This window comes from Aristolochia californica, unplaced genomic scaffold (genome assembly GCF_029961685.1).
Source record: "Aristolochia californica isolate CCGP_79_NKW_82.1479 unplaced genomic scaffold, dmAriCali1.0.hap1 SCAF_10, whole genome shotgun sequence".
NCBI classification, from domain to species: domain Eukaryota; kingdom Viridiplantae; phylum Streptophyta; class Magnoliopsida; order Piperales; family Aristolochiaceae; genus Aristolochia; species Aristolochia californica.
The window spans coordinates 2,629,243-2,644,953 of NW_027181771.1; the positions used below are offsets into that span (position 1 = coordinate 2,629,243).

At 40.8% G+C, this 15,711-nt stretch overlaps 2 protein-coding genes across 2 annotated transcripts; both read left to right on the forward strand.

Annotated features, from left to right (window-relative positions):
- Positions 1–1,192: 1,192 nt before the first annotated feature.
- LOC137942749 (cysteine proteinase inhibitor 1-like) lies at positions 1,193–1,789 on the forward strand. Its single transcript, XM_068788489.1, has one exon. It carries the CDS (start codon positions 1,358–1,360, stop codon positions 1,703–1,705), a length of 348 nt encoding a protein of 115 aa, XP_068644590.1. The 5' UTR covers positions 1,193–1,357; the 3' UTR covers positions 1,706–1,789.
- Positions 1,790–10,573: 8,784 nt separating this feature from the next.
- On the forward strand, positions 10,574–14,696 carry LOC137940282 (small ribosomal subunit protein eS8). The gene is made up of 5 exons (XM_068785246.1): positions 10,574–10,707; positions 10,787–10,859; positions 11,140–11,476; positions 14,170–14,339; positions 14,482–14,696. Exons 1-5 carry the CDS (start codon positions 10,704–10,706, stop codon positions 14,564–14,566), a joined length of 669 nt encoding a protein of 222 aa, XP_068641347.1. The 5' UTR covers positions 10,574–10,703; the 3' UTR covers positions 14,567–14,696.
- The last annotated feature ends 1,015 nt before the right edge of the window (positions 14,697–15,711 follow it).

Here is a 15,711-nt window from a genome sequence, read left to right on the forward strand (position 1 = left end):
AACCAGCCACCCGTGCAGAAAAGGGAGAGGGAGGGGAAGATGACCCTCGCCTCTTTGTTTCTCCCTTGAGTGGGAGGAATAACATGACCCTTTTAAATAATTCTTTATATAAATAAACAATTAAAAAAATTATGATTGTGAAATTTGACTTTTTCGATTTAACACCTAATAACTATGCTACTTCAATTGTCCTTTAGATTTGAACTACAAGGCCACATTTGAAATTATGATATTTAGTAGGACACATTTGAGAATACAACATCAAAGAAAACTGCATTGAAAATTCCCTTTTTATTTTTCCCTCGCTTTGTGGGTAAACTAGAGAGAATTTTAAGTATTTCTCTTCTTTCTCCTCTATTTCCTCCTCCTACTCTTTTTTTCTCTTCTCTTTACATAGGACGGTGGCTTTGAGCCAAAAACAAGGTGGACATTGTCACCACTTTGATGGACCGGCCCCTTCCTTATGAATTGTTGGATCACTAGTTGCAGAGTTAGCAGATGAGGCTAAGGGATATTAGGATAGATGGTTAAGAAAACTATGTTATAAATTAAGCTACTCTAGAGTAGCAACTATATTACAAGTCATTCCAATTGATATGTTACTATGTTACTTACAAATTATACAATAGGTTAATGAGTGATACAAAAATATGTTATAATTTAACATATATATGTTTCACCTAGGTTACATATTCATAATTGACTATGTTATGTGTGTTATCAATTGAGTTGATACCATGTAATTACTATGTTATAAAAAATAATTCGAAAGGTATTTCCACCAATACATCAAGCGAAAGCATATTGGAGAATACAATCCTGTCGACTATTTTTCGATAACGCCTTTATCTCAGTGGCCTCCATAGAGTATGCTACTACAAAGTATACACTATTGTATTAGTTATATATAAAGTACTAAGTTAAACTATCAATAAATACACGATTGATCCAATACGAAAAACCATTTAGTGTAAATATGCAAAACAACTATCTCAATTCGGACAGTAGAGATAGTGTTTTTTATGTTTCACACTAAATAATTTTTCGTATTGGATCAGCCCATAGGTATATGTTATAAATAGTGTAGATACTATGGGGTTTCACATGGGTTCAAGCCTCAACAATAACGCCCCCAGCCAAGAAACCAAATAGGCCACGTTACAAACACAAGCGACGTCGTTTTGTGAAATTTTGCGTTCAGACGTCCGCCAGATTGCCATCTTTATCTTCTGCAAGTTTAGTGCATTCTATCGAAACGCATCCGAGGCAACTTTTGCGAGTGCGCTTTCAGTGTAGTCTTCTAGAGTTAATCACGATCTACAGAAATCCCCTTCAGACCGACGTCCTACCATCGACCATGAGAAGCCATCTGCTTCTTCTTCTGCTTCTCCTCGTTGTCTCTGCAGCCGCGGAGAACCGCCGGAAAGGGCAAGTAGGCGGATGGAAGCAGATTAAGGACGTGGGCGACGCCCACGTACAGGATGTCGCCGCTTTTGCTGTTGCGGAGTACAACAAAGCCGAGAAGGCCGACCTTGTCTTCAAAAAGGTCATTAGGGGCCAGACCCAGGTCGTCTCCGGGGTAAGGTACCGGCTGATCGTCGAAGCTGCAGAGGCTGATGTTGTGAGTAGGTATGAAGCCGTGGTGTGGGAGAAGGTATGGGAGAATTTCAGGAAGCTCACCGAATTCAAGCCCGTTTCAAACTGATCTTTTTGTACTTAATAATCGTAATGGTGTGTGATGCTGTTATCTTGGTATAATAAACTCTTGCGTTTTGTTGTGTTCTCTAAATTTATGGATGGTTTATAAAAAAAATTCTGTCGAAATTGTTCATTCTTCTTCTAATTCAGAAAATAGCTTCACAAAAGAGGTTAGTGATCGGTAGATTCAATTCAAAAAAGATGGGCAATTTGTTGTTGTGGGGAACTGGAGGCGGAAGCGCCGTCGAAGGGAGAAAATGGTGGTTGGATATCTCATGGACAATGTTTGGTACGGGCGTCTTCCCGGAGAAAAAACAATCCACGCCGCTTTCCCGGTGCCTGGAACTGTCGCTAGCGACCTATGTTGCCTTCCCAACAACATGCAATGCCATGGTTCTCCGTGCCGGGCTCTGGCCGGAGTCCGATGCGTTATTCCTATAATTATGTCCAATTTAACCCAAGGGACGGATCCGACTGACTGTGCAGTTATAGGAAAAGTATATTTTCATTTGAAATTTGAAAAAAATTGAAAAAACTTTTCTTCGATCGGTTTTCTTGTCTTTGTGTTGTCATAAAAAATAATAGAAAATAGTTAATAGTATTTTTATTTATTTTAGAAATAAATATTTTTTTATAAATAATAAAAATAAAGCTAAAGAAGAAGTTAAGTGATCATAAAATTCTGGAAGTACTCCGATTTTAGTTATTCCCACTACACATTTTCCTATAATACTCCATCTAGTGGAAATTTGATAGAGCTTCAAAAAAATGCAAATACACACTCACATGGTGCAAGACTTCCTTTCTTCCTGGTGTAGCAATGAATACAAAAAATGTTGACCTAGGTTGACTTGTGTCCTGGATTTTGATGATAATAATGCTCAAGTTAAGTAAGTTACCAAACATTTAAGATGTTTTTCCTTCGAGTGATTCAATTATAAAGTCCGTGAGAAAGATTTAGTCATGTCACATTGAATAAGATCATCCGAGAAGAAAGAAGAATTGAAAACATACAGCCTAAGTGTCACGGCTTTAGACGAGCCTAAACTCATTTAAGTTGGAGGAAATTCTAAGCCTCGTGTAGCCTACTTTCAGTTCTTTGAAAATAATACAACCTCATTCCCTAAATCGTTATCACAAAGCTTCTTCTCCCCCAAATCGAACAGCAGTATAAAAACAAAGGAAATCAAGAAAATTAGAGGGGGAGAATACCTTATATTGATGACTGAAAATACAATGTTGGCCGTCCAAGTGGGGGGACCAGAGTCTCTCTACAATTCTCTCCCTCACGTGTTATACAAGCTTTCTCTACAAGATGGTGAATGAATCTACAAGGGTCGAATGCCTTGGTATTTATAAGTTTCGACCCCCTAAAGTCTCTCCCTTCCATCCAATGAGAAGATAACCTCTCCCCATTCAAATCCCTTGATTTGATCCCTTACAACTACCTCTTGGACTCAATCTTGTATGTGGACGTCCTAAGTGTCCCCACACGTTTGGCCGCCCATACTTAAAATGAGTCCTAGTTGCCATAAGGAACGTATGGGAGTGGCCAAACAAGAATCTCCCCCGAAGTGGCAACCTCCCAAATTTCACCACTTTGCATGCGTAAGCACGCACGCATTGCGGAACCAGCATGGCAACCCCAAATGCGTTGGGTGCCCGAGTTGTTGCTTCATGCGCTTGCGCGCCGCACGCACATTGCACCTTTAACTACCCCAACTTCATCCTCCCGCGCTGGGGGCCTTCGTGCAACCCCAAATGCCAATGCGCCTTCTGCTCGGGTTGTGGCACGTGTGCGTCTGTTGCTTTTAAGGTTTCTATCTTGACCGATTGCTGGGGTCGTTGCACGTCTTGCTGCTTGGTCATCCATCTTGCAAGTTCAAGTATGTCTTCTTCATCTGCAGCTGATGTCGGGCTGACCATATGCGTGCGCCCCTCTGGATCTTGTCATTGCACTTGGCCTTGGTCGTCACTACTGTTGTTGTGCACTAGATTTGCACAGTCTTCGGCCATACCATGACTTCATCTTCTGTCTCATACTCCCACCACCATAAGGCAGACGCCCTCGTCTGCGTCCCCTGGCGATAGTCGGCCACCTCCTTCTCGAACTGCAACAACTTTGCAACGTTTTGCCATGTTGCCTCACTTTCCGATTGACCCTGCCACTTGACCAAGTAATGCATCCTCCGGGGCTTACCCCTTTGCCGCTCCTCTCAGTCTGCAATAATATACTCTACTTTGTTTATAAAAGTAATTGATACATCCATTGGAGCCCTTAGGTTAACCATTCTATTCGGGTCCAGGTCTTCAAAATAAGGTTTAAGGTTTAATACATGAAAAACATTGTGGAACTTAAACCCCTTTCGGTAGCTGCAATTTGTAGGCTAGGTTACACACACGTTCAATGATAGGAAATAGGCCTTCATATTTTTTTAAAAGACCTTTGTTCTTGCTTCTTAGGTGACGAAATTGTTCCGGTCTTAGTTTCAAAAGGACCTGGTCACCTACTTTGAAAGAAGACGCCCTCATCTTCAAATTAGTATATTTCTTCTTTTTTTTAGCTACCTTATATAGTAAGACACGTGCCAATTCCGTTTTGTCTTTCCATCTCTTCGCCAGTTGATCAACTGTTGGACTCTTTCGTTAGGTATCTGGAATGAGTCACATAGGCGCTAAGGGTTGTTGTCATGTTGCCAACTCAAAAGGACTATGCCCTATAGATTCAGATTTCTGCAAGTTGTATGAGAATTGGGCCACGTCCAACAAGTCTGGCCAATTCTTTTGATTAGCTTTAACATAGTGGCACAAATATTGCTCCAACAAAGCGTTTATATGCTCAGTTTGGCTGTCAGTCTGAGGATGAAAACTAGTGGAAAAATTAAGAATAGTTCCCAATAGTTTAAATAATTTGGTCCAGAATTTTCCTGTGAACCTAGGGTCACGATCACTTATGATCATTGTGGGCACGCCCCAATGCTTCACCACATGTGTCATGAATGATCGAGCAACTTCCTCCACTATACAATCACTTGGCGTTGCTACGAATGTTCTGTACTTCGTAAAACGGTCCGCCACTACCATGATAAGGCCTAGCCCGTCTTTCTTGCGCAAACCAGAAATGAAGTCCATTGAAATAGACTCCCCCAACCGTTTTGGAATGGGCAAAGACTGTAACAAGCCTCTGGGCTTTCTTTGTTTGATTTTATCATGTTAACAGATAAGACATGTGCGCACAAATTCCTCCAAATCGCTCTCCAAGTCTAGCCAATAATACTAGCCAAAAAGCAAGGTCAACGTCCTTCTTTGACCTGGATGTCCTGCCCAAAAAGAATCATGGCATTCCCTAAAGAGGTCACGTCGTAAATTGTCATACTTTGGCACGTAAAGTTTATTACCTTTGGTCTTGAGTAGTCCGTCCTCAAGCCAAAATCGTTAACGGCCTGCACAATGCCATAGGCTTGGGCATCTTGGTGAAGACCAGTGCAAATTCTGACAAGAATGGTGGCATTGACCTGGGTTATGGCCGAAAGACCATACAAACGAAAAACGACATCCATTTTGGTTGCAAAAACCCCACAGTAAGTGTTTTCCGCGCGTGGGCTTGCCTTCTGCTCACTGTGCATGCATGAGTCCGTGCGCGTATCCGTCTCACGCAGTAGCTATCGCATCGGGCGTGAAGGGCCTGCCGCCTGCCGCATCATAAGTTGGGGTTGTCGAGCGTTGTTCACAAAGCGCCACGCGCGCATTTGCCTCTGCTGCTCACGCGTGCATGTCGCTGTATGCACGCAATTGCTGCTTCCGTGCGTGCCTGTTGCTATGTTGCGCGATTGCATGCAAAAAATGTGATTTTACTGCTGCTTGTATTGGTGTGTTGCTGGTTTGTGTAACACAAGTTTGAATAATTTCTGGTGTCGTGCGTTGTATGTGTGCTAATACCCTTTTGTTCTTCTCTCCATCAAAAGGCGTAGCAGAACCCGTCTTTCTGCTTAAGGCATCTACTAGAGCATTGGCTTTCCCCGCCTTGTACATCATCTCAAAGTCAAACTCGGCCAAGAAGTCTTGCCACAAAGCTTGCTTCGGGCTAAACTTTTTCTGTGTCAAGAAGTAGCTAGAAGCAACATTATCAGTTTTTACAATAAACTTGGAGCCTAATAGATAGTGCCTCCAAGTACGTACACAATGTATCACAACAGTCATTTCCATTTCTTTAACAGTATATCGTTGCTCAGTTTCGTTGAATTTCCTACTCTCATAGGCGACAAGGTGTCCTTCCTGCTCCAACACTCCTCCAATGAAAAAATTTGAGGCATCTGTGTGCACCTCAAATGGCTTGCTAAAGTCAGCAAGTTGTAGCACCGGTTCAGCCATCATGGAGTCTTTGAGTTACTGAAAGGATTGGTGGCATGATTCCGTCCAATGCCAAGAATAGTCCTTCTTGAGAAGGTCAGTCAATGGGGCGGCAAGTGCTGAAAACCCCTTGAGGAATCTCCTGTAATAGTTAGCAAGACCAAGGAAACTTCTTAGTTCACGCACCTTAGTGGGAGTTGGCCAATCCCTTATGGCCTCGACCTTTTTGTTGTCCTTCCAAATTCGTCCTCCCCCTATCCAATGTCCAAGAAAGGACACTTCTTGCAACCCAAATGAACACTTATCTTTCTTTACATACAACTGGTTCTTTCTTAAAGTACGAAATACCGTGTGAAGGTGCTCTTTGCGCTCCTCCAAGTCTTTGTTGTACACCACTATATCATCCAAATATACAACTACAAAATGTTCCAAGTACTCAGAAAATACCTCGTTCATAAGAGTGCAGAAAATGCCAGGTGCATTGGTCAAGCCGAAAGGCATAACCATGAACTCATAGGCCCCATACCAGGTCACATAGGTCGTCTTCCCCTCATCTCCTTCGGCTATTCGGGCTTGATAATATCCACTACGCAAGTCTAGCTTAGAGAAGACCTTTGCCTCCCTTAATTGATCAAATAGGTCAGCAATAAGTGGAATGGGGTACTTGTTTTTAACTGTTACCTTGTTGATCGCCCTATAATCGATGCATAGCCTCATGCTTCCTTCTTTCTTTGTTTGAAACAAAACAGGAGCTCCATAGGGTGCTTTAATTCGTTTGATGAACCCAGCGTCCAGCAATTCACTGAGTTATTTGCGCAATTCGTCCAACTCCTTGGGCACTATTCTATATGGTGCTTTGGCTGGCTTCTTTGCTCCCGGTTCTAATTCAATGCAATGGTCCACCCCTCTCTTAGGTGGCAATCGGGCAGGAAGTTGTTCCGGTATGACATCCTTAAACTCATGCAAAATAGTTAGAATCTCTTTGGGGGTGAACGTGGACTCCACCTGTTCAACAGCACAAAGAGATGCTATGTAGGTAGAGCGACCCTGCTTAAGTCATTTATTAAGCTGGAGGACCAAAATCAATAAGTCCTTGTTGTTTATATCTTGGCATCAATTTCAGAAATGATATAAGAACCCTTTTTGTCCATAATCCCCACCAAACCCAAATACGGCATAATAAAAGCCTTACAAACTGAAAAGAATTTCATGTCCAATATTGCATTAAAATCGTCCATGGGGACAATAGTGAAGTTTAGAGAGCCAACCCACTTGCCTATCACAATAGGGACCTCCGAGCCGCAGAATTAACAACTTTCATTTTGCTGCCATCCTTCTCTCCTTGAAGCCTTAAGCACCTAGCTTCCTCTTCAGATAGAAAGTTGTGTGTGGCGCCAGTATCCACCATTGCCTTCACTAGGCATCCAACAAGTGTTAAGCTAATAAAGAGAAGTTCTCTAAGAGGTCTTACTGGAAGTGGAGGGTCTCGTTCTCCCCTTGAACGAATAGCATTCAACAATGTTTAAGAACTCATTCTAGGCTCGGTTCCACCATGCCCAAGATTGGTTTGGGCAGCATTGAGGAGACGCTTCTTTGGGCACCGAACCTTCTTCTTTGCTTTGTCTGTCTTCTTCTTCTCTTCCCGCTTGGCCTTGGCCTCTTTTGACCAAGGCTTCTTCTCATTTTTATCCTTCTTTTTAAAATTATTCTTAACAATACCATTGTCCTTAATATTATTCTTATTAACCAAATCATGCTTTCTTTCATATTCGGTTAATTTTTCAGCAGTAGCTAATGTTGAAGTTAGTGTTTTCACCTCTCTCCTTCTCAATTCCTGTTCAGCCCATGGATGAAGACCAACAAGAAAAGAGAATAGTAGGTCTTCATCCAACATGTTGCAGATGCAAAGCATTAGAGAAGTAAAAGACTGCACATATTCTCGAATGATACCTTTTTTAGATAGTGCCCGTAATTCATTCCTTGCTTGGTACTCTACGTCCTCCGGAAAGAACTGTCTTCGTAGTTCTCTCTTGAAGTCGTCCCAAGTTTGGACAAGCTCTTCTCCATCTTGCTCATCTCCCATACGCCTCCTCCACCAAAGAATTGCATCATCAGAAAGAAACATAACAGCAGTACTAACCTTTGTTTGTTCGTTAGTAAGCTTGCTAGCATGGAAGTATTGCTCTACTTGCCATAGAAAATTTCTATGACCTTTGCGTCTCTCTTTCTGATGAAAGACTTTGGCTCAGGCACCTTGATCTTTGTTTGTGTGTGAATAACCCCTTTATTTGCCAAGGCTTGTTCGCACAAGGAGATTCATGCCCGCATCTCCCCGGAGAGGTCTTGGATGTCCTTCCCCAATTGTTCGATCTCCACCCTTATGACGGTAATGGCTGAATGGATGTCTTCCTCAAATCCTCTCAGCCAATTCGGAGTTGGTTGATGCTCCTTAATCCTCCTTTGAACGAACTCCTCCCAATTCGTACAAAGATTTTCAACGTTGTCCAAACGATGCTCAATAGTTGTAAAACAAAAGTGAATGTCACTTACTTGTTCTTTGCCTCTTAAAGCATCTTCTCCACTTGTCGAAGCCATTGATTGCAACGTAGATTCTGATACCAGTTTGTCACGGGTTTAGACGAGCCTAAACTCCTTTAGGCTGGCAGAAATTCTAAGCCTTGTGTGGCCTGCTTTCAGTCCTTCGAAAACAGTACAACCTCCTTCCCTAAATCGTCATCACAATGCTCCTTCCCCCACCAAATCGAACAACAATATAAAAACAAAGGAAATCAAGAGGATTAGAGGGCGAGAATGCCTTGTATTGATGACTGAAAATACAATGTTGGTCGTCCAAGTGGGGGGACCAGAGTCTCTCTAAAATTCTCTCCCTCACGTGCTATACAAGCTTTCTCTACAAGATGGTAAATGAATTTACAACGGTCGAATGCCTTGGTATTTATAGGCTTCGACCCCCTGGAGTCTCTCCCTTCCATCCAATGAGAAGAGAGCCTCTCCCCATTCAAATCCCTTGATTTTCTCCCCATTCAAATCTCTTAATTCAATCCCTTACAACTACCTCTTAGACTAAATCTTGTATGTGGACGTCCTAAGTGTCACCACACGTTTGGCCCCCCAATCAGCATTCAAATCATACTTAAAATTAGTCCTAGTTGTCATAGGGAACGTATAGGAGTGGCCAAAGAAGAATCTCCCCCAAAGTGGCAACCTCCCAGATTTTGCCACTTTGCATGCGCATGCATGCGCTTGTTGCGGAACCAGCATGGCAACCCCAAATGCGTTGGGTGCCCGCGTTGTTGCTTCATGTGCTTGCACGCCCATAGCTTCCACGTCGTGCACGCATTTCACCTTCAACGACCCCAACTTCATCCTTCCGCGCGGAGCGCCTTCGTGCAACCCAAAACTCCAATGCGCCTGTTGCCCGGGCCGTGTGCGCACGTGCGTTCTACTTGTTGTGCGCCACGTGCGTGTCTGTTGTGTTTATGGTTTCTGTCTCGGCCAACTGTTGGGGTAGTTGCGCATCTTGCTGCTTGGCCATCTGTTTGGCAAGCTCAAGTATGTCTTCTTCCTTTACAGCTGATGTCGGGCCGGCCAAATGCATGCGCCCCTCTGGGTCGTGCCATTGCACTTGGCCTTGGCCGTTGTTGCTGTTGTTGTACTCTGGACTTGCACAGTCTTCGGCCTTGGTGTCTAGCCACACCATGGCTTCATCCTCCGTCTCACTAATAAGTGTCAAATAGAAAATCCTAAACACTCTAGTTTTCTCAAGAGGATCGCCATCAAGATTCTAAATTTTATGTATTTATATTATTTTAGAACATAGGGCACGCAAACTCTTTCAAAAACCATGTTTTCCAGAGTTCATTCAAATGTTTTGGAACCTTTCATTTATTTAGTTTAGGCCTTAATCATGCTTAGTACTTAATGTATACACTACAAAATAACATGATTGATTATATACTTCGTTGCATGTTCGGTCATATAGAAGACATCAATCTTTTAGCATAAAGCAAGATCTATTAACCCCTCAGCATAAGGCAAGATCTATTAACCCCTCAGCATAAGGCAAGATCTATTAACCCCTTGGGCATGATTGATCATATAATATGTTGAAAGATAGATTTAGAAAACATAAGAAAATAACCACTTGGGCATGATCGATCATATAATAGGTTGAAACATATAATCAAGAGACATTAGACCCCTTGGGAATGATCAATCATACAAAATATTATAAGCAAATATCATAAATCATGATCGATCAACCAAAATCTTGTAAAACTAGTGTATAAAGAATGATGGATAAACCTATAGTAATATTGATTGATCAATCTACTACAAAAGGATTGATCATATGGTCATAAGAACTCCAAAATATAGTTTTTTTGTACAATTGTAAAAAATGGCTAGTTTAATAAACTACATGGATAGAAAAGGGGGAACCACGAGCCCGCTTATGAAGCAACCAGTTAAAAGGATCAGGGTTATTCTAGTAATTGACAAACATACGAGGGGAGAAAGAAAGGTACTAGGGTTTTATGGCAACCAGCTGAGGACGAAAAGCAGTCTCCTCCCCCCCTTCAGCCGACGGAGGACGAAAAACAGTAGCTTGGGGTCTTCGTCTTTCACTAGGCAAAATGGGTAATTCCTGAATTCTCTCTGTCTCTTTCTTTCTGTTCTTATTTGGTCCATAATGCCGAATAACTCGGGTTTGGCGCAGGTATTTCTAGGGATTCAATGCATAAGAGGCGCGCCACCGGAGGTAAGAAGAAGGCGTGGAGAAAGAAGAGAAAGTGAGTTCGAATCTACTTTGAAAATGTCCCCGTTTCGTCGGATTTATTAAAATGTAGCTATTGTGTACTTTTTCTCACTTTCTTTGTTTGCTTGTGGTTTTCTACTGTTGTTCTTCGTTCCAGTGTGAATTTCTTTGTTCTTCGGATCTTTTCTCTCCTTTATTAGGCACCTCATCGTGATTCGCAGTTTCTTTTCGTTTTCTGGAAGTATTACGTCTTCTTGTTTCCTTTGCGCTAGCTAGTTTCTGCATATCTGTAACTTGAGTTTGAATTTTTCAAGGTACGAGCTTGGGCGTCAGCCAGCAAATACCAAGCTCTCGAGCAACAAGACCGTCCGGAGGGTTCGTGTGCGTGGAGGCAACGTGAAGTGGCGTGCCCTGCGTCTGGATACAGGCAATTATTCATGGGGAAGCGAGGCCGTCACCCGCAAGACACGTATCCTCGACGTGGTATACAATGCCTCTAATAACGAGCTTGTACGAACCCAGACCTTGGTCAAGAGTGCCATAATTCAAGTTGATGCTGCACCCTTCAAGCAATGGTACCTGCAGCACTATGGTGTTGACATTGGGAGGAAGAAGAAGCCATCAGCACAAGCAGTCAAGAAAGAAGGAGAGGTATTAGCTTATAACTTGTCATCCATTATTTGTTGATTTATCCTATTGACATGTACGGATTGCTCAGCGGCTTTAAAGGCAAAAATTTCAAGTATTTTATGTAGCATTTAACACTGTTGAAGGTGGTTTCTTTCTAATATATTCTTTTTAAAGGTAGTTTCTTTCTCATTGTTAACTATTCTTTTTTGTTTTACTACTAATGCTATTGATGCTCTCTATCTGATGGTCTCATGTTTGTTGGGCTGTATAAGCTGTGAGTGTTGAATTGTTGTTAGAGGCACAATTATTGATAAATTCAATAAATGCGTTCCCAAGTGGAGTAGTCTGTAAAATTAAGCTTGCAACTTAAGTTTACAGTTTTTGGTAACATGCTCGTGGCATAGATGCAAGCTTTATTACTATACAAGAAAGCCTTGGAGTGTGCCATGGTTTTTTCATCATAGCTATTCCTTCATCATCGAGAGAAGAGGTGTCACCAAGAGATAAGTAGGTAGTTTTTGTAGGGTAAACCGAGACAGAAGCTATGTTGAGATATGAAAGCAGTGATTGTTTCTTCTGTTTCAAATAATATAGCTTTTGTATCTTCATGTGTTAAGTTTTACACAACAAATACTTTTTTTTTATGAAGATGTATTTTTATTAAAAGAAAAGAAAAAGAAAATTACAAAAGTGGAGGGAGCAAATCCTTTACAACGAGAGATTGCAGGAAAACTCCCTCATTGGCAAGCACATCTGCTGCCGAATTTGCAGATCTCGGAATGAGAGACCAAATACAAGAAAAAGAAGATACAATATCCAAAATCTCCTGGAATACATCCTAGTGCCTCCATGGGGGAGAGGAATTGCGCTGGCACTAACCAATTACCACCTTGGAGTCCCCTTCGATGTGAATAGGCCCATGACATTTGTCTTTGAACACCCGCAGTTCATTAAGAAGGCCATGTAACTCAGCCGATGTTGAGTCGGATATGCCTAAAGGACCAGCATAAGAAGAACATTGATTCCCAGATGAGTCTGAAATGACACCCCCAAATCCTGCGATCCCGGGATTACCAAGAGAAGATCCATCAAAGTTCAGCTTTAGGTAGCTAGTTTTCGGAGGGGTCCATTCTTGCATAATTGGGATTTTGGCTCTAATGTGCATCCTCGCCAAATTGCTCCAGTTGTCTTGAATGCCGGTGCCTTTGAAAGAGGAGAGGGTTTTTTTTTTTGTCAATGGCCAGGTTGATATTTGCCCTGTCACTCTGTCAACAACTCTAGCCTCAGATTCGCTTTTAGCATCAAACCGCCTTTTATTCCGTTCGTTCCAAAGCCTCCATGGAACGAAACTAGCACAAGCTGAGATAATCAATTTGCCGAGGCCAGGAAGGGGATATCCCAAGATCGACTTGCAAAAGCTTATCAAGTCGACAACAATACAAAATTGAATCTCCAATTTTCTTAAAACAGAGGTCCACACAGTCCATGAGAACTGGCACTGAAGAAGAGTATGACTGGTGGATTCATCTTCATTGTGGTAGAAAGGGCATTGTGGATCTATAGAAGGGTGACCTCTGCTTCTGAGCACATCAGCCATGAGAATTTTACTTTGACAAGCACTCCACATGAAAATTTTTACCTTAGGGAGGGCACATAGTTTCCAGACGAAGTTGATGTCGTGCTCCCTTTGCGTCGGATCCCAACCGTTGATGTATCCATATGCCGAAGCAACTGAGAATTTCCCACTTTTGTCAGGCCACCAAATGAGCTTGTCTTCATTGGAAGGCCAAATTCTGACATAATTCAAAGCATCTAAAAGGTTGCTGGCTTCCATGGCCTCCATGTCTGATAAACCCCTTCGGGGGTCAACAAATACTTAAGAAATGCCCTGTTAAAGTATGAGCTATTGGAGGACTATAGCGAGTGCAAAAATGTAGATTTAGAGGGAACAAGCTCTATATATTTTACAATATATTTTTTGCATAGGTTTTATTATGTCCTGATATTAATGTAAACTGTTAACTAATTCACAAACTCCACTTGGACTTTTAAAAATAGTATAATTGCTTGTTTAGTTTGTGTCCATGTTCATTTCCCTTTTCCTTTTCCTATAAAATATGGACATCATCTAAGTATTTATTTTTTAATTTTTGAAAGTTGATTACACAAATACCCCTTTAACCCCTGGTGCGACATGAATCGAAGACCTCACACTCGAAACCCCCCACCCACCCAAACAGGGTATGACTATTGAGCCAAAGGCCCAAGTCACATCCAAGTAATTTTTTTCCTCTCTTATATGATTGCATTCAGCAATGTTTACAAGTATATTAACCATCTGTGTAAAAATATTTATCTTATATCATTTGTTGCACTATGATGAGGTATAATATGGGAGAACTTCAGTCTGTTGCTTTATAGCATTTTGGACTATATTAGCCTGCCTGAAATTACTACTAAGATGTGGGGATTGGTATAGCCTATGGGTCCTGAACGTGTAGTGAAGGGTTTTGTTGATGAAGGATAGTGTGTACAACATATTTTTCTTTGTTGAATGAAATACCTTCCTATTCTGAGACTGGGTCTGGTCAATTATATGAATCTTGCAAACTTCAGTACTTATCAGATCACTTGCTGCTTATATGTTCCACATTTTCTTCTATAATTTCTTCTTCTCACTATTTTTGTTATCGATGTTGTGCAATAATGTTCAGGAGGGTGAGGCTGCTCAGGAGGATGCAAAGAAAAGCAACCATGTGACAAGGAAACTGGAGAAACGTTTACAGGATCACAAACTTGACCCTCATATTGAAGAGCAGTTCAGTAGTGGGAGGCTGCTGGCTTGTATTTCTTCTCGTCCTGGCCAGTGTGGTCGTTCTGATGGGTAAGCAATTAACAATTTCTTTTCCACACTGTTGACTCACAGTCTGGTCTCTCTTACATTTCTCTTCTTATTTATACTGATAAAAGCCAGTTGTTATCTATCTCTTTATACTGTGGTGGCATCATGACATTGTTCTTGACAGATATATCTTGGAGGGGAAGGAGCTGGAGTTCTACATGAAGAAAATTCAGAGGAAGAAGGGCAAGGGCAGTGCAGGCGCTGCTTGATGAGTTTATATTTTTCAAGTTCATATTCCCATTTTTGTTTTATCTTTACATAAGAATTCGAACGTCTTTGACAAAGTTTTGCGTTAGGCCAAGTAACAGGTGACTAAGGTTATACAGTTTCCTGCTGAAATCCGATTGTTCTCGTGTGAAACACAACTATTTTGATGATTATGAGGGTACATAAAATAATAATCAGTTTATTTGTATGTTACTATATAAGGGGTTCAGTCAACAAACTTCAAATTTGGTGTAAGCATAGACGAGTTGATGTGCACTGGAAAACAGTTTCCAATGTTAATGTCCAAAAATGAGAAAATTATAAAAAATAAGAGTATAAGTAACTTGTAATAATATACTTAAATAAAATATAATACCTAAACCTCAAATTAGTTAAAACAAATATGATTATTATACTAATAATAATTTAATGTATAATTAAAATATATTAATGTACTAATTAATTATACTAGTTATTATATTATTTAATGATTGCAGTTTATTTTACATTAATATAGTAATTACGTGAGCCAATTAACTGTGCACATGATTACTTATAAAAAAATAAAATAAAGTTAAAAATAACATAAACGAATATAATAAATTAAGTTATTAATTTATTAATAACATAAGGTATATTTTAACATAAAAGGAATGTTTAAACAAAAAAAATTGATCAAATACTAACTTTAACATACTATATATTTTTTACGTATTATTAATTAATAATATTTTTTGTTAAATTTAAAATCATTGGTTTTATTAATTATAAAATGAGTTAATTAAACCAAAATAATTGATCAAATGCTTAACAATATTTTAATTACCACTATTAAATCACTAATATAAAACAGTAATTAAAAAATAAATATAATGAATAAATAACGCTAGTTTAATTTTTCCTAACTTAGAAAAATTTAAATCAACAATATCGTCTTCCTCTCGGCGCCAATAATTACAGGGAGAATGGCGATAGATGTGGCGCTCCGACGGTATACCAGAGGCTCTGCAACAGAGACGCTTCGACAGGATGCTCTGCAACGGAAGCTCTGTGATGGGGGCACTACGACGGAGGCCGAGAGGGAGAAGAGAAAGGGAGAAGCGAGCAGGAGGCTGAGAGGGAGAGTGAATGAGGGAGGTCGAGAGAA